The following is a 24,596-nucleotide window of genomic DNA, read 5'->3' as shown; positions in this document are numbered from 1 at the left end:
GTGCCACCCACAATATGTTACTTATGTTTTTATAGCAAGCTATGTACACATTCTATTGTACCCCAAATAACCTCATGATATTGCAAACAATAAATTAATAACTGTGATCACCTTGCTCCCAACATGCTCTACCTACTGTGTACACTGAAATGACCTAATAACACCTTTTTAGTGTGCATCAATGTTTCTAATGTCCGTGGGCTTTTTGCCGCCAAGGAGTCCCCTACCTAAGTCATTGTTTGTTTACCTAGACAATAATCTCTTCAGTGTCCCTTGTATGATCATTAGAAGTATGTCCATCCGGATGCGCCTCCATGGCAAGCCTCTCAGGCTGCCTCAAGTTTGAGGCTGAGTGTCAAAGTGTTACCCTTTGTTTAATTCATGGTGAGGCATTTCTATCACGGGTTTTTCTAGTACCTTGCCCAGTCGATCTTGATGTAAATTCTGGCCAGATAATCTCCGTTTGTCTAACCTGTTTTCTGTGATAATTCTACTGATAGTGTTGCCTTATAGCCTGATAAAACACCAGCATGGGACTCGAAGTTCAGTGTTTAGAAATGAACAGCTTGGGCTATTTAAAAAAATATGTTTTCAATTATTGTAATCCTATTATTTACTCTTAACTTTTTTCTATTGAAACCTGCCACTCTCAATACCATAGTGTGAATTCACGCTTCTGCACTAGGCCTGGGTGGAACTCGCAGAGTTTCACTCTACAGCATTTTGCGGGGTTACAGAAAACTGAAACTCTGCAGAGTTTGGTGAGGGGGCAGAATCGGCCACGTCGCGCTGATTTTTTTTAAAGCTGGAAGCAGGTTGTGGAATGGGCAAAACTCAACAAACTCTGCCGGCAGAAAGGAATTTTTCACCCACCCCTGTTCTGCACCTCTCTTTATTTACAAAATACAGTTTTGATGTCAGTTTTCTAGCCTCAAATGTAGGACACAAGTTGACACTGTTTTTTTTTTTTTTTTTTTTGCAGTTGAGTATTCATTTTAAATGTTGCAGTTGATGGTTTTATTCAAGCTATCTAAGTTGCCTTTAGTCAATCAGTTGCATTGTGGATGCAAGCTGTTACACTGGCGCATGTCCCTGCGCATGACTGATGGCTGTACATAGTTATTGAACCTGCCTGACAGTGTGTTTAATAGCTTCCATAAGAAAGCCTCCCCTAAAGTCTAGGGCGGCTGTACCATCCTTTGAATGAAACCTATGTGAAGCCCCTACCTACAAAGCTTAGCTTCTCCAGTATTGCCTTTAAGGCCAACTTAGACCTGTAATGCTTAAAAGGGCATGACCCTTTTCTCATGCATGAACAGGTCTTTTATATTAAGAGGTCTGTTCATCTAGGCCAGGGCAGGAAACAGGAATTGGCCCTGTAAAAACATTGAAACCAACCTCACATTACAAGGGACTGTTACTAGAATGAGGCCATGGGGGCATGCTTGGGTCACAACAGCCCGTCATGCTCTGAACGCAGCCCCCTAACTTGCAGCCCACTGGGAAGATGTCAGTGCCAGAATGGCCAGTCCTGCCTATTATTAATCACGACCCCTCCTAGCCTACTGTGGAGCAGTACCTCTCATTATCGTGGACATTGAAATGGAGGTTTTGCTCTTCTGTCAGTTTGTGAAACTGGACATCTGTGGATGTTTCTACCTTGAGTCATCAATGTGCAGGACCCTGGTGCCATAATCTGACCCTTTAGCTCAATTACTGTCAAAGACCTACCACACAATGTATTTTAACTTTGTGTTTGGATGTTCAATTAATGCGTGCACAGTCATCATATTTGTTAGAAATGGGGTCACTGATTGGAAGTGGTTTGCACCCTGTCCAATTAGGGCCCCTCACTCTAGTCAGGGTAAGGGAGCCACACATCTAAGATAGCCCCTGCTCACCCTCTTGAGAGCTTGGCAGAAGCAGTCAGGCTTATCTCAGAGGTAATGTATAAAGTATTATTTTACACACACCACGCACACCACACACACACACACACATACTAAACCACACACTAAAACACAAACACACAGAGTAACACACACACACACAGTAACACACACACACATACACAAACAGACACACACTAACACGCACACACACTAAAAGACACACTAACACTCACACTAAAACAAACACTAACACACACGCTAACACACACACACACACACACACAAACTAAAACACATACACTAACACACACACACACACACACACACACACACACTAACACAGTGAAAACACCAGAAAAGTACTCCAGCTTCTTTTGTGTGATTGGCTAGAGTGAATTCAGAAGCAGCCCAACTGTCATCCTGACCCAGATGTGTATTCCAGCAGACAGGCAGAGGCACAGAACGGTTAAGCAAGAAAATGCCCACTTTCTAAAAGTGGCATTTTCAAACTTACAATCTAAAAACCACCTTCACCAAAAGATGTATTTTTAAAATTGTGAGTACAGAGACCCCAAACTCCATATCTTCATCGGCTCCCAATGGGAAATTACACTTAAAAGATATTTCAAGGCAATCCCCATATTAACCCTATGGAAGAGATAGGCTTTGCAATAGTGAAAAATGAATTTAGCAGTATTTCACAATCATGACGTGTAAAATACACCAGTACTTGTCCTACCTTTTAAATACACTGCATCCTGCCCATGGGCCTACCTTAGGGATGACATACATGTAGTAAAAGGGAAGGTTTGGGCCTTGGTGCACTTGCCAGGTCGAACTAGTAGTTCAAAACTGCGCACATAGACACTGCAGTGGCAGGTGTGAGACATGTTTACAGGGCTACTCATGTGGGTGGCACAATCAGTGATGCAGGGCCACTAGTAGCACTTGATTTACAGGCCCTGGGCACACATGGCGCACTATCCTAGGGACGTACTAGTAAATTAGATATGCCAGTCATGGAGGAAGAACTCACCAATACAATTTAGACAGAGAGCATATGCACTTTAGCACTGGTTAGCAGTGGTAAAGTGCCCAGAGTCCTAAAGCCAACATAAACAGGTCAGAAAAAAGAAGAGGTAGAAGGTAAAAAGTTTGGGGATAACCTTGCAAAAAGTGCCAGGTCCAACAATATTCATCATTTGTGCCTGGTCATTGTGGGATTTTGTTAAAAGCTAGGCTGGTTTTATGTATCAATAGAAGGTGCCAGCTTTATTACAAACACACTACACTAAGGAGTCTAAAGCCAACCTCTGAACATCACTACGCCCCATTTTGTAAAAATATCATCACATGACAGATCACTGAACCTTTCAAAATAAGATGTGAAGTGAGGAAAAACATGTATTATTGCTTGACAGAGTCTGATCACTCTGTATCCAAGGGAACTATCTCATGCTTCAATAGTGAAGAAATAGGGGCACTGCCAACTGGAGTGATAATATCATGCTAATTAGATTTGTGCCATTTAGCTAGATGATTTATTGTATAAAAGGGATCACACAGTGAATTCATGGATGAACGAATCTCTTTATGCACCTAAATGTAAAGAGGGGCATAAAGCATACATTTCCATAATGATAAATGTTCCAACATATTTTTGTAGGCGAGTCCCTGAAACATTTATATGTGCTTTAGCAATTATTTCCTTACTAAGATTTGCAAACAAATCTATTATTTTCTGATTTTACAGAATTCTTTATTGAAGCTCTCATACTGTGCCTTATACAGGAAATCAGGCCCCTAAGTAACGATAACACATTGTTTATTTTAGGTACATTATGGAGAAAGGTGATGCTCATTACTTGCTGCCGCTTATTCCTAATTCCCAAGTAGTTAGGCTTTAACTTCCTCTTGTATTGATTTTCTGCTCTATATTGACATAACCAAATACCTTGAGCAGGTGACCAATCAAAGTTCCAAATAATTGAAGCACATAGCCTTTCAGAGATTACAATACAAGCAATGAGAGCAACTCTCCTATCCTAGAAACATTAAAAACTTTGTTTCAACCCAAAGACGTTTGCACGTTCGACCATATCTTTACCTCTCTCAGGTGAATAATAATAATTCAATTTTGCCAGGCAGCCACAAGTTCAGCTTGGCACACCTCAAAGCTCTAATGAATTCTTCTGACAGTCTAGTTTCCGATGCTAAGAAATTCAACCATATCAGCCCAATCTATTGTAATTTACGTAGGCTACCTGCCAAAACTAGAATTAAATTCAATGTCCCCTGCATCACATTCAAATCCACTCACATGTAAAACCAATCGATCAGTCACATGCCTTAACAATCTATGGGGGAGGTGAAGGCCTTGGGAGTAGACAGGTTTTTGAACTTGAAACAACGCGCACTCTGCTGCTGAGTAGTCCTTCTCTGGGAAGACCTTGGAGGGATTAGAATACCTCCTACAATTTATCATAAAGTTAAACATGTATCTGTTAATTATTTTTCTTGACATCTCAGTTCTCTTCTGGACTCCAGTTTCTCTTACTTCTCCTTACCTTTTCCTTATCTAACCCTAATTTTTCTCTCTTTCGCTCTCCCGTCCCATCTGACATCTCTCTTGTCTCTCCCTTTCTCTCAATACCTTACTTTGCGTGGTGTATCAAAGTGCTTTGCTGATACTGAATTCATTATAAGTGTTTTTTCATTGTTGTTTTTCACTGTATTGTAAAGTGATCTTGAAGACTACACTTATGTGTAGACAAATAAGGTCTATAAGGGTTGTTACTTCTGTAACACTCACAGATATCTGTACAGGCTAGAGTTGTGCTACATAACATGAGAAATAAAATAATTTAGATGGCTCATTGTAATCATGTTAACATATTCACATATTAGAACCTTTGTCAATCTCCAGAATGCCATTACAATCCTGGGGCTAATCTCTGCAGTGCAAAAAAACCCTAAAAACCACCATTTGTAATCATGGTGGCACAGTTATCTAGATGAATGCCAGTACTCAGGTTATTTGTTGTTCGCACCAGAGAAGTATTGGACAGAAAAATACCACCTTTACCTTTAAAGGATTAGCCATGATTAATGGTACTGATTGCACAGCGAAGTTTTGTGTCTTGACACATTTTAGTTCCAGCTCTCATTTTGTTGTACACTTCCTGCATAAAAGTGGGTGTTCTTAAGTGGTCTGAACGTGAAAATCGAACACAGCTAAGGAGTGTTGTTGTGTAAAAATCAATAACCCTTTTAAAATCTTTTTAAAATAAGTAGCAAAGTAAATTTAATTAAGAAGTGCAAAACCAATAACAATATATATATATATATGAATTACAACAAAAAATGAGTTGGGCAAAATACTGTGATAAAATTCTAAATCCACTTGTGAAAAGAATTTCGAGAGTGTAATAAACTTGCCACTTTTTCCACAAATGTATCTGACTGGGTGGATTTCCTAAAATGTCTATTGCTGGTGGGGGTGGGGGGGGGGGGCTCCGCTCCATCCTCCCACTACCCATACAAACCAGTGAACCACCACAAAACACCTCAGGCCTGTGAAATTTAACAGAGGAGGAAAAAAAAGTGGTTTGTTGCTTTTTTTCACCCCCCCCCCTCGTGAATAAAAGCACCTAGAACTAGTAACAAAATAACAGTGCTGCTGCGAATGTTGGCAAACATCAGTTTGAATGTCCTGGTTGATTGCAAAGAGGAGGGATTCCATTGCTGTATCTTTGAGCACCTGAGGATTCCTAGTTGGCTCTGGGTGGCATTGCTAATTAGCAGTTTTAAAAATCTTATCGAGATAAATCATGATTGATCTCTGTTAAACAAGTTAATCAAAGCAATGGGGAACAAAAACAACTAAAGGCAGTGAGGTGGGATAAAGTAAAATATGATTACTTGACAACATTTCACCCGGTCTTCTTAGAGGAACAGAATCACCCAACATCTACCATTTTATTGTCTCAATAAAAAGAAATCTGTTTGATTTTGAGAAAGATGTGTGATTTTAGCTGATTTTCCTTTTGCTGTTAGTATCCTTATATAAAGTTTGTCATAACATTTTATGGTGATTAACTCCTCAAAAAAGTGGTGTCTCCAGTCAGCTAAGTTTGTAGCTATCATGAAATTGCTAGTAATTTCTTGTTATCGTCATGGTTCATTATATCACTGCTAGCCTTCTGCTCATTCATGTCTTGGACACAGTGATATCAGAACATTCCAAGAATTTACACCATCATCTTGTGAAAGTCTCATTTCTACTCAGTGGGAACTCTCAAAACGTTAAAAGCAGTCCTTTTTCTATCCCCGATATGGCCATTGTGAAACGGGATAAACGTGCTTTTATTGTGTAACGATTACATTTTATTTGTAAACTTTGGAAGATGGCAGCCCAAGGTCGAGTGTAAGTGTGCAGATAACCTCGTTTGTAACTGCAGATTCACATTTTAATTAACAAAAAACATTTCCACTTCTAAATGGATTTAATCCGTTTTTTAAGTTTGAGTAAATCTCACCGGGTACAGGGACCAGTAAAAGATTGTGAATAGTTCTAATCTTACAACTTTGTAGGTAAACACAAACATTTGCTGGTCATTTCCCATCCTGAAACAGGTTTGAGATTTACACCTGTGAAGGGCAGGAGTACATTTTATTTCATGGTCAGAACAGCGTCTAGTTTGTTGTAGATGTAGGAGAAGGAATTTCTCCACAAGAAAAAAAAATCTTAGTGGAGTAAAAAAAATTACCTGTTGCAGAAAATGTAACAATTTTGATTGTTAAATTGGAAACAATAACTGGTATTGCATATTTATTACTTTTTTAATGCGGGCTTGTGATGTAAGCCACTTCGTAGCACTGGAAATATTTTACACACACGCTTAAGATATCTAATTCAACCTTTCTTTCACTGAAGATGTTATTTAACAAGCACAACATTATTATACTGCTCAGGGCACATGAGAAGCGAGCATTCTTCCCACCTCCATCTCCTTCGAGGTTCCCTGTTAGCGGTGACCGTGGTGTCCTCAGACTCCCTAGCAGCTACAATGAGGTACGATGTGCAATCATCACGACAGGAGATCGGTTGCTGTCTACTGCAGTCCTCAAGTACTGCTCAATGTGTAGAATTCTTGATGGTCTGTCCCTACTCCAGCACAGACGCTTGTTCGCCTACGTGTCTGTCAATGTTATGCTTTATTTCGTGATTATTAGCTTTACTTTATCTCGCCAGTGAATTTTGATGACCATTGTCACCCACTGTCTAACGTTGTTTTGTACAGCGCGCTAATCCCTTGGCTCATGTTTGCACTTCAGAAAACTTCATATATTAAATAAATGAACATTGCAAGGACATGAGCTCCTAGTATATCTTTTTGTTTGGTATCTTCTAGGCACGTGATATGTACCCACAAACTGTGATCGTTCTATTCCTAATAATAACTACTTAGAGGTTATTACGTGCTATTGCTACCTACCTGAGTTGGATGTATTCAGTCTACCTCAGAAGGAGGAGTGTGAATGGTTGAACCCTGACCCCTGAGTCGTGATGAAAGCAGCATCCAGTTAGCCGTGTGGGGCGAAGTGAGGCCACGTTCCTAGTTAATGAAGCCAGTAAACTGAGGGCGGTGTTACTTTGAATTACGCGTATAAATTCGGGGTCTGAGAAGAACCCTCAAAGGCACCCTCTGTTTGTCATGGTCATGTATGTTTTAAGCTTTTGCTTGTGTCCTTTGGCGTGTTTGGAACGTGACGTAGACAGCACGTCCGCGCCGCCATCTCCTGCCCGCTCGCCTCGAGCAGCCTGAGCCCTACGAGGTTAATCCGCCATAAAACTATTCGCCTTGTATGTTAATCACAGCACGATTACACTTTCTAATCTGTTCACGAGCACTTTGAAGCTTGGACATCATGTAATTAGAGCGCACACGCGATCACTTTGCTTTATATTGTAGTAAAATGCTTTAGTACTCGCCGTGACCTTTTCCCTTCATTCAATTCCAGTCAGCTCTCTTGAGGAGCTGAGGTCTGAGATGTCTCATTTCCTCTTTCCCGTGGTCCCCCCCATCTTTCCCCTCTGGAAAACGATAACGGCTGTCTCGTGGACCTGCAGATAACTTCCTTGTCCTTAAATGTCATTAGGACACAATACTTCCGGTGCCGTGGACTGTAATAGCTTCTCCTAGTCTAAAGGGCAATGAAGTGCCTAATTTGATTTATTTTAGCACTCTGACTTTTTTTTTTTTTTCATTCATCCACTTTTTCGTAGGCACCAAGGGCAGCTAGCATATCAGTTCTGAGTGGGGAAAGGGACATTGGACTTTCATGGTGAAGGTGATGATAATTTGTTTTTATATAGCGCTTCATACTGCATTTCTGCGGTTTGTTAGAACTGTTAGGTGCTACAGAGTTCCAAGTGAGCGGAGTTAATTGGAAAGAAGGTTCCCAACCTTGTTTTCTTCCTTTTATCAAAATAGTTCCCATAACATTAGTTAAAGATTAACCATTTCTCAACGGGTATGAGACCGCGAGTTGCCTCGGTTTTAAAGGAAAAGAGGGTTCTCCAGAGCTGTAAAGATTAATATAAATTGCATTTGTTTTTCATTTAATGTGTGTGCATTATTTTTTTATGACATTACCTCCAGATGAAAGCCTTTCAGAATATTTTCTTCTATCTATGCCCTGACCCTGCCTCGCAATCAGTGAGTCTACCTACTCTGTGTTTAGGATCACAGTTCCCCTAGTTTTTCTTTTTTAAGCACTTACTCTTCTGATGCTTCTATTTTCCAGTTTAATTATACTTAGTTTACAGACCTTGGAAGGATGGGAGGCTGAGTAGGCCTTGCTGGGATTCAACCTGTGACCTGCATATCTCTGGATCTTTCAGCACTGAGGGGCATATTTACGAGCCCCTTGCTAGCCGTTGCGTTTGTGATGCAATGGCGGCGCTAACCTTGAAGTCATACATATCTGTGAGGCCACGCAAATCCATTTGGCATGGCTTTGATTGGACTATTAGATATGGAGTAAGGCAAGGCAGCTCAAATCTCTGTGTTGTCTTACTCTGCGCAAGGGAGGTGTTCCATGGGTGTTGTGGTGAGTGTTCCCACGTAATACCCATGGATTTTGACGCATCTGCAGATTTATAAGACATTGTAAACCTGGTAATGCGCAGTGTTAGACCTGGCATCCTTGGCATGGACTCCCCTGCCATTTTTGCCTCTGCTTCACAGGTTTTGACGGTGTGCTGGACTGTTTTTGTTGTTTTTGGTACTCTGGGTACTTTACAACTACTGACCAGTGCTAAAGTGCAAGTGTTCCCTGTGTAAAATGCATGTGTGATTGGTTTATCCATGATTGGCATATTTATTAGTAAGTCCCTGGTAAAGTCCACTAGAGGTGCCCAGGGCCTGTATATCAAATGCTGCTGGTGGGCCTGCAGCACTGGTTGTGCCACCCACCTGAGTAGCCCTGTAAATATGGCTCAAACCTGCCACTGCAGTGTCTGTGTGTGCAGTTTTAAACTGCCAGTTCGACCTTGCAAGTACCCACTTGCCAGGCCCAAACGGTCCCTTTTTATACATGTAAGGCATCCCTAAGTTAGGCCCTAGGTAGCCCCAGGGGCAGGGTGCAGTGTGTGTTAAAGATGGGACATGTACTGATGTGTTTTACATGTCCTTACTGTGAAATACTGCTAAATTTGGTTTTAACTGTTGCGAGGCCTATCTCTCTCATAGGTTAACATTGGGGCTGCCTTTAAACAACCTTTAAGTGCAGATTACCTTTGGGAGCAGATAGAAATATGGAGTTTGGCGTCTCTGAACTCATAATTTAAAAATACATATTTTGGTATGGTTGGTTTTTGAATTGTCAGTTTGAAAATAACACTTTTAGGAAGTGGGCATTTTCCTGCTTAATCCGTTCTGTGACTGCCTGTTTGTGGATTCCCTGTCTTGGTCAGACTGACAGTTGGGCTGTTTGTGAATCCCCTCTAGACAGTGAGACAAAGAGAGCTGGGGAGTAGCCTGCATATCCTGATGGGCCATCTGAGCTAGAGTGGAGGGAGGAGTGGTCAGTTACACGTCAGTGGGCTGTGCCTGCCCTCACACAATGCAGTCTCCAACTCCCTGATGTGTGTCTGAGGCCTGGCCTGGGCAAGGCAGGATCCTGTGAACAACAGAGACTTTCCTTTGGAGTTTTCCTACTTCAAAGGCAGAAAGGGGTATAAGTAGTGGACCCAAAACCCCAGATTTTTAGATGACTCTTGGAATCAAGAGGAACCTCTGCCAAGGAGAAGAGCTGAGAAGTGCTGTCACTTGCCTGTGACTGTGCTTTGGTGGGCTATCCTGCAGTTGCTTCCTCTGCCTGTGAAAGGGGACAAAGACTCGACTTTGTTGTGCATTCCTGCTTGAGAAGAATCTCCAAGGGCTTGAACTGAGCTTGCCTCCTGTTTTGAGTTCTCAGGGCCATCAAAGACTTCCTCTGTAAGCACCTGGACCCTCCGCTGAGACTCCTGCCCTGCCAAGTGGTGTCCTTTCTAGTCCCTGGGCCCTTGAGAGGTGAATTTGGCAGAACAAGGACTGAAATCCACACACACAACACCGTGCATGGGAATTTTCAACGCTCCACCTGCAACGCGGCTGAAAAACGACACGCCACCGCTTCCCGGCTAAAATCGACGCTCCACCTGCATACCGGCTGGGAGATCGACACATTGCGGCTGGAGAAACAATGTGCAGCACCTGCTTGCGGCTGCAGATAATGATGCAAACTCCATGCAGTGCGGTTATCTAACACTGTGCGACCGGATTTCTCACGCATCATCCCTGGGTGTCAAAGTCATCGTGAATCTGCGTGGATCCGAGGTGCCCCATCTGAAAATCGACGCATCGCTCTCTTGCGAGGGAGAAAAACGACACATCGCCGACCCGACCAGAGAAGAAACGATGCACAGCCTCACTTGCGATTAAGGAATCGATGCATCGCTGACTTTTCTGACGCACGCTCGCTTTTATTTTTGACGCTAACCAGGTACTTTGTGTAAAATCTACGTTTCCATTGTTTCCTATGGAGTAAGACTCTTATTCTATTGAAAATCCATATCTTGACTTGTGTATTTTGGATTATTGTTTTGGTCTTGTTTGATTTAGATACATATTACCTATTTTTCTGAACTGGTGTGGTGTCCATTTTGTAGTGTTTTCACTATATTACTGTGTGTGTTGGTATAAATACTTTACACATTGCTTCTGACTTATGCTTGCCTGCTCATGCCAAGTTACCAAAGGGGTGAACGGGGGTTAACCAGGTGTTTTTTCTTTTCCCTGACTAGAGTGAGGGTCCTTGCTTGGACAGGGGGGGTAACCTGACTGCCAACCAAAGACCCCATTTTTAACATCTAGCAGCATTTTTACACATCCCTAGATTTATCAGACCTTGTAAACCTGGGGATGCAAACCTGTGTATGTGCAGCACACATAGAAAGAGGAAAATGCCTCCCAGGATTGTTTTTGTGCTGGAAAGAGCCCCTTTCTGCACAAAACAATCCTGCCTACAACACAGACACCCTTGCACCATGGAGCAAGGGTGCCTCCATTGGCATGAGGCTGCCAAAACGGCACCAACGCAGTGGGAAAGAACAGGAATGCACATTATGCCATAGATACGGCACATTCCTGCCCTTTCCCTTTGACATAGGGCAGTGCAGCAAGGTGACTTGCTGTGCTGCCCTGTTTCAAAAGCCCATAAATAAGGGCCTGAGTGTTTAACCAACTGAGCTGTCTTGCTGGCAAGTGGTAATCCACCCAAAGTTTGTGAGACCCTCTTTTATGGAGGTGGTGGTCTAGTGTTTTCCAGAAAGGATGCAGCCGAGACAGTTAGGTGCAGTTTATTACTGGAGCTTTAGGTTTCATCCTGCTGCCAGAACAGTTTACGGGGAGTCTGGCTGGATTCCAGTTCTCTAATGAACCTGAAGTGACATTGTTGCTTTCTCAGTCCCGAGCTCCTCTAGTTCCTCTTGTGTTTTGCCCCTGAAGGCCTTAGTGGAAATATTTACTCTAACAATTCTGCTGTTCTTTGTCACTCTGAAGTTATTATAGAGCAGTGGCTCCCAACATTTTGACTTCTGTGGACCCCCACTTTATCATTATTGGAACCTGGGGACCCCCACTGACTCATTATTTGAGTCCGGGGACCCCCCCAGTGAGTCATTACTGAAAGCTGGGGACCCAATCTGTTAATATTATTTAATATTATTTAATATTCTAAGCAATTGCGGGCCCCCTGAGAAGGCTTTGTAGACCCCCACGGGTCCATGGACCAAAGATTGGGAACCACTGTTATAGAGTATTGTGTTTAAGCCACTTGCACGAGTGTTTAAGGACTGGTGTCCAGTATACTTAATGTAGGGACGTAGCAAGAATATCATCGGTCCTAATGGCAGCAGGAAAAATGAGCCCTATACAGGTTGGTTAGACTTGTGGGACCCTGTGCCACTGCACCTGCTGCACTATTGATAGCCACGCCCATGCTCAATGAGTAAAGCATAGCAGCTTGAAGTTGACTATCCCAGAGGCAGCCAGTGTAAACATTTTAGTGCTGGTGTTAATGTGCGATGAGCTCTGCTTGCGGATTACTAGACAGGCCCAATCTAACTACTGGCACAATTAAAAGAGCGCAGTTAAGAGCAACTATAATATTACACGTGGCCCAAAGCACAAAAAGGGCTGTTATAAGTGAAAAAGAATGTTCATTTGTATAATTGAAAACAGTAATTCCAACAGTATTACATTTCAAAAGCTGTGATCTCTGTGAATTGTACATATACTGCCTTTAAGATTTAACACACTTGGGCTTGATTAGTATACATCAATTGAAGTTGACCCAGGGCGCCCTACCCAAAATGAAACCTGCAGTTTCCTAGAATTTGTGCAGTCCACTCCAGTTTATGTGTAGCTTTTAATAGGATTGTTGGCAGGGAGTGTCTCGAACACTCCCTCCCCCACTCTAGCAGCTACAGCAGGGGTGGAGTTCTTGCTGGGCCTATTCTCTCTGCATCTGGGCAGAAAAGGCATTTAATTAACGTGAACGGGTTAGTGGTAAGTGAAAGGATGGATGGATGGGTGGACAGATGGATGGAAGCGAGGGTGGATGGATGGACTGACTGATGGATTGGTGAATGGATGAAAGGGTGGATGAATGTATGGATGCCTGAAAGGGTGGATGGATGATGAGATAAATGATCGATGGATGGATGAGTGAGTGAAAGGATAAATGGATGGATTATTGACTGGATAGATGGTGAAAAAGTGGATGGATGGATGGATGAATGAAAGGTGGGATGGATCAGTAAAAGGATGATGGATGAGTGAAATGGAGGATGGCTGATGGAGGGATGGATGATTGAAAGGGTGGATGAATGAATGAAATGATGGATGAGTGAAAGGTTTGATGGCTAAGTGAAAGTGTGACTGGGTAGATGTATGTATGGATGAATGAGTGAAAGGATGGATACATTTGATGATATGATTGGAGACGGATGGATGGGTTTGGACATCGATGTTTAGTCAGATGGACTGACAGAATGGTGAAAGACAATGAAGGATGGAAGAATGAATGGATCGCAGCGTGTAGAGGTGAAATGGTGGATGAGTGCACGTGTATGGAAGGATGAAAGGATGAATAAATAGATGCTTGAATAGAAGACACGAGAGAGCTCTTCTGGGGAGTGTTGTGATCACTTGCTTTGCCTGCTTGGTGCCATTAGTGCTTTGATTCAAATTGAGGGGTATTTTAATTCTTAGTACTCCCTTGATTGTTTGTGTCATGAGGGGTAACACAGTTTAGGTTCGTGCATTGGAGGGGTGTAATGGAGTGCTGAGATTGGCAGAATGGACCATGACAGGCTTTGCTGCTTTCCCTCCTAAAAACCTGTTCCACCTGAAGCAGTTTCTTGTAGTTACTTATAGCAGAAGTTTATTGTTAACTAGCTCACTGCCGCCTATCTACTCAAGCTAAAAAGAATGAAGGGCTGATTGAAATGACCTGAACGAATGAAAGCTGAGTTGAAGATCACCTACTGCTCATGCATTAGCCCACTGAGGCACCAGACCTGTGGTGTTCTGAGTCTTTGCAGATATTCATAGCTTTGTTAATTCATGGGCTTCTAGCTCTGGGCTGTGTTACCAAATTAAGTTCAAACCGCATACCAAATGGTTCCTTAGCCCTGGAGATCGGCTTGACAAAATTTTAATGCGTGTCCCCTCCAAGCAATGAGATTCAGCAAAAAAAGTAGCCATGTTTGCAAACTGTAGGCTGAAACGTATGTGAATCCATTTCTACATTTCTCTGTGAATTTGCCACCCCGAATTTAGAGCAGTCCATAATATTTTCCATCTCATTTTACTTGAATGGCTTGAATGTCAAAGTGCCTCTTTATGAGACACTTAGATGATAAAATTTCAAGTATGCTCAGACTGGCTATGGAAAGAAGCGCTTCTGGGGCCTTATGGTGTGAACTTAAAGTATAAGAAAAATTAAGTTCCCAAAAATGGTTGCTAAAACAGGCATGGGATGTGCAGAATAAAAGAAGCACGCTTTTTATTGTAAATATGTGTACTCGAAGGTCTGCTTTTTTGCTGATTGCTTGAATATGTCTTACACAAATTGGTTTACTCTTGGTATGAAGGCAGTGTTAATAAAATTGCATTCCTTGGCTTTTTTTGTAAAATTGGACAATGATTTGTTAGTGAACAATGGATGTGTAACTTCTCCATCTAGTGAAATCTCTGTGTGGGGTGTCTTTTATAACAATAACAGTTAAGATATCGAAATATGAGAACGCCACTGATTGTGCGGCATACTTTACCTCTATTTGCAAAAGATGCCTCATAATTTTTTTTGCTTCATTATTTTGTAGACCCTGACACATTTGCTCGCCATTGCTGCAAAATTCAAGGCCCCTGGGTTTTCTCCATATCTCATTTTCTAGCAGAATGATTGTTATGGAAGGTATCAACCCTTCACCCTGCGGAGAAAACAATTAAACTTAAGGGGTGGATGGGCTTGGATATTCAGGAGAGCATCACATAGAGCTGACCACTAGATAGGACTAGTTAATCAAAGAAAACTCTAAATTGGAATTGGGAATCCAGAGTCAGTCACCAGTAGCTTCCAATCGGACACTGCTAACCATGGTGGATGCTATTGCTGTTGGGATGTTTAACCTCCTAATGCAGTCTGGCTCCTCGACCTTGGGGTACAAACAGCTCATATGTACTACTTGGGGGGGTGTCATGGGCATGACGCCCACTTCTGGAGATCAGGACTTATATGTATTCATCCGACTTTGACCCAGAGCAAGACAGAGATAGGCAGAAAAGAGAAAATTAGGAGGATGGGAAAGATAGGAGAACAGTGACATAGAGAGAAACTGGGGTGAAAAAGAATATGGAAGAGTGAGATAAAGAGAGAGAAATTGTACGACCGAGAAAGAACGGCATGAGGAGGAATCAAAAGAGGTGAGTCCCAACCTCGCCATTCAACAGCGCTAGTGGCAGGCTCCTTAGAAAAATGTTGGGCCTCTGCACTTAGAATTGTTATTATTAATGGTAGTATTAACAAACCAAGCACTGGGTGCAAAGGATTCATTCCCTTGATAATTACCGCCATCACAGTGGTTATGCAATTGTTTATTGACCCGGACATCAGACTAAAATACTTTAACAAACTGACATCTCCTTAAAGTTTGCCTAAAAGGATGTTTTCAAAATGGATGCCACTGAACACCTCTGATAGCAGATGCTGTTGGTGGAGTGCTTGCTACGATCCCCACTTCCTGTGTACTCTATTTTTGGGCCTGTAAGTCAAATGCCCAGGCATTGAGGGGCAGTGAGATATTCAGATGGTGAAGGGTGGTGTAGTTCTAGACTGAAGACTAGAACAGTTGCATATCATCATTGCAGAAGCATTGACCCAAGTGCCACCGTTGTACGGAAGGCAGTGGCCTCACATACTGATTGGTTATAGCGTTTCAGTTCCTCGAAGGAAATATTAGCTCTTAACATAACAAGTCCTAATAGGAACCCTGTATTGTATAGGATTTGAAATAAAGGTCTCTTTTGAGTAGGTCTTCAAGTTGATGTATTGATGATGTGTATTTCGTTCTTGCATGCATGTTTGTAATTTCGTATTTTACGAGGTTTACCATCAATAGATCGAGCGGCATAGCTGTCAAATAGGATTGTTGTAGAGGCAATGATAACAGATGTGTAATTTTCCTAAATGTCTATATTTGCTTTATCTAATTTCTGAAGCATCAAGTGGGGTTGAGTTGATCGCATTGGCTCTCATTAATGTATTCACTCGGAAACACTGCTTGAATGTTACTATTGTGTATGAATAATCTGATATTGTCATTTCTGATTTTTTTTCTCCCAGCTGGTCGGTGGGGAATTTGACCTTGAGATGAACTTCATAATACAGGATGCAGAGAGCATTACGTGCATGTCGGAGCTGTTGGAGCACTGTGACGTCACATGCCAGGCTGAAATCTGGAGCATGTTTACTGCCATTCTCCGCAAAAGTGTCCGAAACCTACAGACCAGTACAGAAGTTGGCCTCATCGAGCAGGTGCTGCTTAAAATGAGCACTGTGGATGACATGATTGCAGGTACACTTTACTCAAATGAATAAAATATGAATGTCAGTCAGGCATTTGCATTATGAAATATTACATTTAAAACAAATTCCCACCATATGTGCACACCAAGTCCAATCTTTTTAGAAGTGAATATATATGTGCAAAGATAATGAGAAAATTAATTAGGAATTCTAATGAACTCCCACTCAATCGTGACTTTTTTGTATTTGCCACGCTTTGGGTGTTCACCACCTCCCCTCCCCCAATGTTCAAGCCCCTAACGTAAACTGAGCACAAGAGAAAATCCATAATACTAGTGGAATTCTCCGGGCATAATAGGGAATGGAGTCAGAAAATTCCTCAAATCTTTATCCGGTAAACTCGGATTTGGTAATTCCGGTTTTAAATCTATACTTGCAGATGTTCATGTAACAGCTGATGACAAAATGTTCTGCGAATGAGTGCCACAATAATCAAGAAGCTTTTTGATTTTATAAGAAATTAGAATCAATATAGACAGGTTCTTAGAATAGTATATTCTCACTCACTCTCCTCATGTCTTACATCCACCTCTTTGATATTTGTTTTGCTTCTTTGCTTTTACACTCATTTTGAAAATGGCCTTTTTTCCACAATTCATACACACAGCTTTTATCACTGGGCACTGTTGGTTTTGTTTTTTTACTTCCAGATCTAAAACCTCCTCTGATCAGTAGATTTCGGTTTTGGTGAATTCTTTTTCCACTTCACCACACTAACATCTTGTACGGAGTCCTTCTTAATTACATCTAAACATTGCATGAAGTGTTCAATTTTCTTGGCAATATCTCATCCATTATAGGATCATCTTTCTGCCACAACGAATCCCTAACCTTATCTATGTTGCAACACAGCACAAATTAGTCCCTTATTCTTTCTTCCACTTTTCCCATAAATTTACATGACGATGCAAGTTTCCTCAAGTCTGTGATCTAGTTTTCCACAGATTCACTGCCTCTTTGTACTGTTCTGCCAAAGTGGCACCGTTCTAGTACTGTATAGTAGTAACTTTCTACAAGTAATGGTTGTCCAATGTTCATATGCACAGCTCACACTCGTTCAAATTTAGAGCATCGGTCAGAAACATCAGGGAGATGATCAAATGCATCTTCCCCTTCAAGCCTCGAACAATGCAATAACAAGGCTGTTTTGTTTTCAGAGCCTAAAGATAAACCAAACACCCTAGCATATCTCTCAAATACGTTCTTCCATTTACTCCATTTTATATCGGGTTCCACAGGTAACAGCAAATAAAATGGAGGTGCTGTAACATTCTGCATTGTTTTTGTCTCTGCACAGTGGCGGTTGGAGTAACTTGGAGGTGTGATGTGGGGCCTATTTGTTCCTTACTACAACTCACTTCCTTAAACAGTCGCGTATGCCCTCACCATCCACCATACTGTGACATACCAATTTTTCCTCCAGTGCATGTTTCTCCTACTGCGTGCAATCTTAATGTTGAGATGTTTTCTCCTCCTACTTCTGCTTTCCTCAATCATGCATTTTCTGCATCATCAGTGTAATAATAGTATATTCCTCAGGTACAGAAAAGTCTTCACCAGAGCAGTTGTGGAAAGAAGGTTTATTCAAAGGACAGGTTCCAGGAGTACCATCCTAGCCATCTTTTCCGGCTGTCTCCTGTAACAAATCAATCCCAAACGTTTCTTCCTAAAACATTACCTTCCCAGCATCAATCAATCAATCAAAGGCATTTGTATAGCGCACTGCTCACCCGGAGGGTCTCAAGGCGCTGGGGGGGGGGGGGGAACGCTGCTGCTCGAACAGCCAGGTCTTGAGTTGCTTCCTGAAGGCGAGATGGTCTTGCGTTGTCCGTAGGTGGATGGGGAGGGAGTTCCATGTCTTGGCTGCCAGGTAGGAGAAGGATCTCCCTCCGGCGGTGGCTCTGCGGATGCGGGGGACGGTGGCGAGAGCGAGGCTGGCGGAGCGGAGCTGGCGGGTGGGCTTGTGGAAGGTCAGGCGGCTGTTGAGGAACTTGGGGCCCAGGTCGTGGAGGGCCTTGTGTGCGTGGGTGAGGAGTCGGAACGTGATTCTTTTGTTGACGGGGAGCCAGTGCAGGTCTCTCAGGTGTCCGGAGATGTGGCTGTGTCGGGGGATGTCCAGGATGAGTCGTGCTGAGGCGTTCTGGATCCGTTGGAGTTTCTTCTGGAGTTTGGCGGCGGTGCCGGCGTAGAGGGCGTTTCCGTAGTCCAGCCGACTGGTGACGAGGGCCTGGGTGATGTCTTCCTGGTCTCGGTGGGGATCCACCGGAAGATCTTTCGAAGCATGCGCAGGGTGTTGAAGCATGAAGATGAGACGGCGTTGACTTGTCTGGTCATCGAGAGGGAGGAGTCCAGGATGAAGCCTAGGTTGCGAGCGTGGTCCGTTGGCTTGGGGGTGGCTCCCAGGGCGGGGGGCCACCAGGAGTCGTCCCAGGCGGAGGGTGATGATCCCAGGATGAGGACCTCCGTCTTGTCTGAGTTCAGTTTCAGGCGGCTGTTCTCCATCCATTCGGCGACGTCTTTCATCCCTTCGTGTAGGCTGGCTCTGGCGGCGTCCGGGTCGCTGGTGAGGGAGAGGATCAGCTGGGTGTCGTCGGCGTAGGTGATGATCTTGAGGTTGTGTTGACGTGCGATGGTTGCGAGGGGGCTCATGTAGACGTTGAAGAGGGTGGGGCTGAGCGATGACCCTTGTGGAACGCCGCAGATGACTTCGGTGGCCGCTGACCGGAACGGGGGGAGGCGGACTCTCTGGGTTCTTCCGGCGAGGAATGAGGTGATCCACTCCAGGGCCTTCTCCTGGATGCCGGTGTTGTTCAGGCGCTGTACCAGGGTGCGGTGGCAGACAGTGTCGAACGCTGCGGAGAGGTCCAGGAGGATGAGGGCCGCAGTTTCCCCATTGTCCATTAGGGATCTGATGTCGTCTGTGGCTGCGATGAGGGCGGTCTCCGTGCTGTGGTTGGCTCGGAAGCCGGATTGCGAGTGGTCGAGGGATCCGTTGGTCTCGAGGAAGGCGGCTAGCTGTCTGTTGACGGTCTTCTCGATGACTTTGGCAGGAAACGGGAGGAGCGAGATGGGGCGGTAGTTCTTGAGGTCGGAGGGGTCTGCAGTTGGTTTCTTCAGCAGGGCACTGATCTCGGCGTGTTTCCAGCACTCCGGGAAGGTGGCGGTGTTGAAGGAGGCGTTGACGATGTCGCGGAGGTGGGGTGCGATGATGTGGTCGGCCGTGTTGAAGATGTGGTGTGGGCAGGGGTCCGTAGGGGATCCGGAGTGGATGGTGTTCATTGTGCGTGTTGTGTCTTCGGTGCTGACTGGGGTCCAGGTGCGGAGGGTGGCGGTGGGGGGCATCGGTTCGGTGGTGGGGTTCGTGGTTGGTGGGCCGAAGCTGTTGTGAATGTTGGCGATCTTGTCGTGGAAGAAGGCTACGAGGGAGTCGCAGAGGTCTTGCGAGGGAGTGATGTCATTGTTTCCGGCGTCGGGGTTGGAGAGCTCTTTGACGATGCTGAAGAGTTCCTTGCTGTTGTGGGTGTTGTTGTCCAGTCGTTCCTTGAAGGCTGTCTTCTTTGTGGCACGGATCAGTTGGTGGTGTTTGCGGGTGGCGTGTTTGAGGGCCGTCATGTTGTCTGTGGTCTGGTTGGTGCGCCAGGTGTTCTCCAGGGAGTGGCAGTTCTTCTTGGAGGTGATGAGCTCGTCGGTGAACCAGGAGGCTTTCTTGCTGCTGCGTCTGCTGGGGGGGGTTCTTCTTCAGTGGTGCGAGTGCGTCTGCGCAGTTGGTGATCCACTGTGTGAGGTTGTTGGCGGCTTCGTTGGGGTCCGTTGAGCTGGTGGGGGGGTTCTGGCTGAGGAAGGTGGTGAGCTGGTCGCCGGTGATCTTGTTCCAGCTCCTGCGGGGGGCTTGTTGAGGGTGGTGGTGGGTCGTCGTTTTACTGAAGCTGAAGTGGACGCAGCTGTGGTCAGTCCACTGGAGATTGGTGGAGTGGCTGAAGGTGACGTATTTGCTGGATGAGAAGACTGGGTCAAGCGTGTGGCCGGCGTGGTGGGTGGGGGTGGTTACCAGTTGCTTGAGTCTGAGGTTGGCCAGGTTGGCCAGGTTGGCCAGTAGAGCAGTGGTGTTGCGGTCCTTGTCGTTCTCCAGGTGGAAGTTGAGGTCCCCCAGGAGGATGTAGTCGGTGGAATTGATGGCGTGGGGGCTGACGAAGTCTGTGATGTCTTCGCTGAACTGTGTGCGTGGTCCCGGTGGTCTGTAGATGAGGGTGCCTCTGAGCGTGGTCTTGGGGTCGGTGTGTATCTGGAAGTGGAGGTGTTCGGCAGAGGTGAAGGTGTCATCGGAGTTGGTCGTGATGCGGATGGTGTTCTTGTGGATGATGGCGATGCCTCCTCCTGTCTGGTTGATGCGGTCCCTCCTGGTGATTTTGAAGCCTTCTGGGACGGCGATGGCGACGTCGGGCGCTGAGGAGGCGTTCATCCAGGTTTCCGTCAGGAAGGCGATGTCTGGTGCTGTCGAGTCGAGGAGGTTCCAGAGTTCGACGGCATGCCTGTGAACGGAGCAGGTGTTGAGCAGGATGCACATCAGGTGTTTGTTGCTGGGGCTCGGTTTAGTAGGTGCGGTGTTGGGTCGGAGGCTGGTGAAGCGGCAGGTCAGGCAGGTGAAGGGTCCGTGGGTGCGTCTCGGGGTGGCTCGGTAGCAGGCGGTGTTTCGGCCGGCGTTGAGTGCGTGGAGGGTTTTGGCATCGTAGATGTGCAGGGTGTGCTGGCGAGGGCGAGGACCAGGGGGTCTGGCGCTGGGCGCGGTCCAGGCGCGGACGGGCGCAGACGGGCTTACCTTTGGCGCACCTTCGGCGCTCAGTCGGTGCTCCCGCTGCGCGGTCGCTCTGGGGGCGTCATAAGTAAGGAGCCGGGAGGGAGGAGCAGCTGGGTGGCGGGAGCGGGGCGGCGAATGGAATCACAGGGGGGCGGGGCCGCAGGGAGGCAGCGGCGGGAAACACCAGGAAGCAGCGGGCAGCGGGAAATTCCCAGGAGCAACGAGCGAAGGAATCTGCAGGCAGGAGGCGGCAAAGGCAGGCAGGAGCGGCAGCAGTGAGTGGGGCGACCAAGCCCTGTGGAGGGCTGAGCGGTCACACTCTGCGGTCCCCTTAAGTAAGGAGCCGGGAGGGAGGGAGGAGCAGCTGGGTGGCGGGAGCGGGGCGGCGAATGGAATCACAGGGGGGCGGGGCCGCAGGGAGGCAGCGGCGGGAAATACCAGGAAGCAGCGGGCAGCGGGAAATTCCCAGGAGCAGCGAGCGAAGGAATCTGCAGGCAGGAGGCGGCAAAGGCAGGCAGGAGCGGCAGCAGTGAGTGGGGCGACCAAGCCCTGTGGAAGGCTGAGCATGGTTCCACTCGATAGTTACTTACAGGCATTTCACCTCATGTCACAAGTTATCACACAGATCTTGTATATTATTGTTCTACCTCAGTACTTCATCTGTTTTCTTTAGAATAGCAATGTATTTTGTAATTTTCAGCTTGCAAATTAATCTCTTATTACTTGGAATTTTTAATCTAGGTATTATATTGTTGTCTATAACAATTTATACCATTTACATAAAATACTGAACTTTGAATCTCTTCCTTTTAATTTGATGCCCATCCACTTTAAATGAAATATGGCTAATTTACCATCCAAGCCACTTTTTTAGGGTTGTGCGTACAAGCTCTCCGTCCCTGTTGTAGTCTCTCTTTGGCCTTTTAACCATGCCCATGTCACGCCTGTCACTTTCACTTCGTGGGCTTGCCTTTTAAAGTTTGCTTGATTGCATTAGTGAAAGGCATGTCTATGTCATGCCTTTTCCGGTGTTTAGCCCTCCTCGAGCGCACGGGCCAACTACTGAAAACACATGAGGCTCCATGTTTTCAGCCTGGTTTCTGCACTACTTTAGCTTTCTATTTTCCATGCCAAACGATTGCGCTGAGTTTTACATGGCGCAATCATTTTTTTTCTTTCAATTTATGTGGCAAGAAAAGTCCAGTTAGGAGTTTACAACGCTAATAGCTATAACTCGAGCAGATGTGAGACCTGTTGCATTGCAAATGTTTGTATAGGTTTTGAGCTACCCCGTAACCGGAAAAGGCACAGGGCTACATCATTGTTTGTGAAGGACCACGAGACACTGGTGCTTGACTTTGGAAGTCCTGTTGCAAAGAAAGCAAAACTCCTGAAGATGGATTGTTGAAAATTGTCTGCTGGGCAACAGCAGTACTCAATACACAGAGGAAACCGATGGTAGCTTGGCCTGTGCAGCAAGGCAAACCTTTGAGAAAGTGCATGAAAGTACCCTGCTAACAATCCATCTTATACATTGATACTATAAGAAAACACCATAAAATGTCCTTACCAAGTTAAAGTAAAAGATAAGCTGTCTCTAAGAAAAATTAAACAGTGGTGAAGAAAAAACACAGATACGTGGTTCAAAGGTTGTAGCAAAGCAATAGAAGATTCATGGGCAAAATCAGGGAAAAAAGCAACTAAAAGATAATTGCTTGAAGGGATTTATAGTAAAACATTTTCTATACAAAGCAAACGTGTTCGAAAGTATGACCGAAAGAGATTACCGGGGTAAGAATTCCCCTAATACCTTCTTTAGAATGTGATGGGAATGAATAAAAACATTCCACACCAAAAACTATATGCAACCTTTTTTTATACAATCTTTATTTTAATTTTTCTATATCGTATTCCGTAAAGCGTATGCGAATTACGTATGGCTGTGTTACCTTCCAATAGGCGCCTGTCATGTCATCAGCCACTGCTCATTTAATTGCAAACAGTACATTCCCTGCCCTACGTCGTCTTTTCAGGTGTTTTCTTTTAATTCCAGCTTTTTGACAGAGCATTATCCAGTCATAGCACAATGTGTTGAAGAACTTAATCTGACATTTCCCCTCAGTATCTTCTTCTGACTGCGTATATTACCTATAACATTCCAGTTCATTAGTCCTCACAGCTGGCAGGTTAGCGACAAGCTCCCACTCCTCAAGACATTTTGTACTCCTTTCTCTCTAGACTGTCAACTTCAGCTCCTTGCTGTGGTCTAGCTACAGACAGAATTGTACAGAATAGTCAACAGTGTCAGCTTTTGCTCATGATTGGATGGCTTCCTTCATGGTCCACCACTTTCATGCCCCATGCTGGTGCGCGACTGTTTAGCTCCCTTGCTTGCTCCCTTCCTCGTGGGCTGCCCTCATACACGCCCCAGCAGGTTATTATTATTTTTTTCATCAGGTCTTCTGTGCTTGCCTCCTTCTTCCTGCAGGGGTGCTATTACAATGCATGTTCGATGGGTTAATTTTTTTTATTACTCCCGTGCTTGTTTCCTTCCTGCAAGGCTACTCTCCTAAAGTGTGCCTGACGTTTTTTTAATTTAATAATGATTCCCACTTGGTTTCCAAGTTCAGGGTTAACCACTTACCTGCTTGTCATAAGGCGGGATCTCCTTGAATGGGCCATACATCGGGATGCTATCTAGCTGGTTTCCTTCCCGAAGGACTAGGCTGCTAAGGTGTCTTAAAAATGGTTGTTCTTCCAACCAGTAAAAAAAAAAAAAATAATAAAACCAACTTTGAAATGGAAATGGATTGTATGCAGCTCTGTAAGGTGGTGTCTAGAGTGTAGGTATTTTACTTTAATTCCTCTGCCAATTGGATTCTTTACTGGGACACTATTTCACACCCAACAGTGAAGGTAAAATCAGTCCTTTCAAGTTCATTTTTCTTGGATAGGACAGGCCTACTTTTTATTTTAAAGTAGACATAAACACAGAACAATGTTGGCTACATAAAAAAAGTATGATTTGGAGATTTTACATTTCTGGGAAGGTTTATAAATCTACGAACTAGAGTACACACGTATATGAATATTAATGTGTTTTACTATCCTCCGGTACTTTCATATGTTGAGACTATAATTTATTAATGCTGTTCCAGTGTGATTATACCCTGATTTTATGGTTAGGCTTATTTCACTTTAAACTTCCT

General features: G+C 44.5%; 1 protein-coding gene across 4 annotated transcripts in view; it reads left to right on the top strand.

Moving 5' to 3' along the window:
• Positions 1-24,596, top strand: part of NBEA (neurobeachin) — a 1,608,295-nt gene that overhangs the window by 178,350 nt on the left and 1,405,349 nt on the right. For all 4 annotated transcript variants that reach the window (XM_069205539.1, XM_069205537.1, XM_069205538.1 and 1 more), the window contains exon 2: positions 16,350-16,581. In XM_069205539.1, the coding sequence (XP_069061640.1) occupies positions 16,350-16,581 (232 nt within the window). The remainder of the gene's footprint in view (positions 1-16,349; positions 16,582-24,596) is intronic.

This window comes from Pleurodeles waltl, chromosome 8 (genome assembly GCF_031143425.1).
Source record: "Pleurodeles waltl isolate 20211129_DDA chromosome 8, aPleWal1.hap1.20221129, whole genome shotgun sequence".
In the NCBI taxonomy this organism is placed as follows: domain Eukaryota; kingdom Metazoa; phylum Chordata; class Amphibia; order Caudata; family Salamandridae; genus Pleurodeles; species Pleurodeles waltl.
The sequence above is the reverse complement of the archived record's forward strand: the minus strand, read 5'-3'. Positions and strand labels throughout refer to the sequence as shown.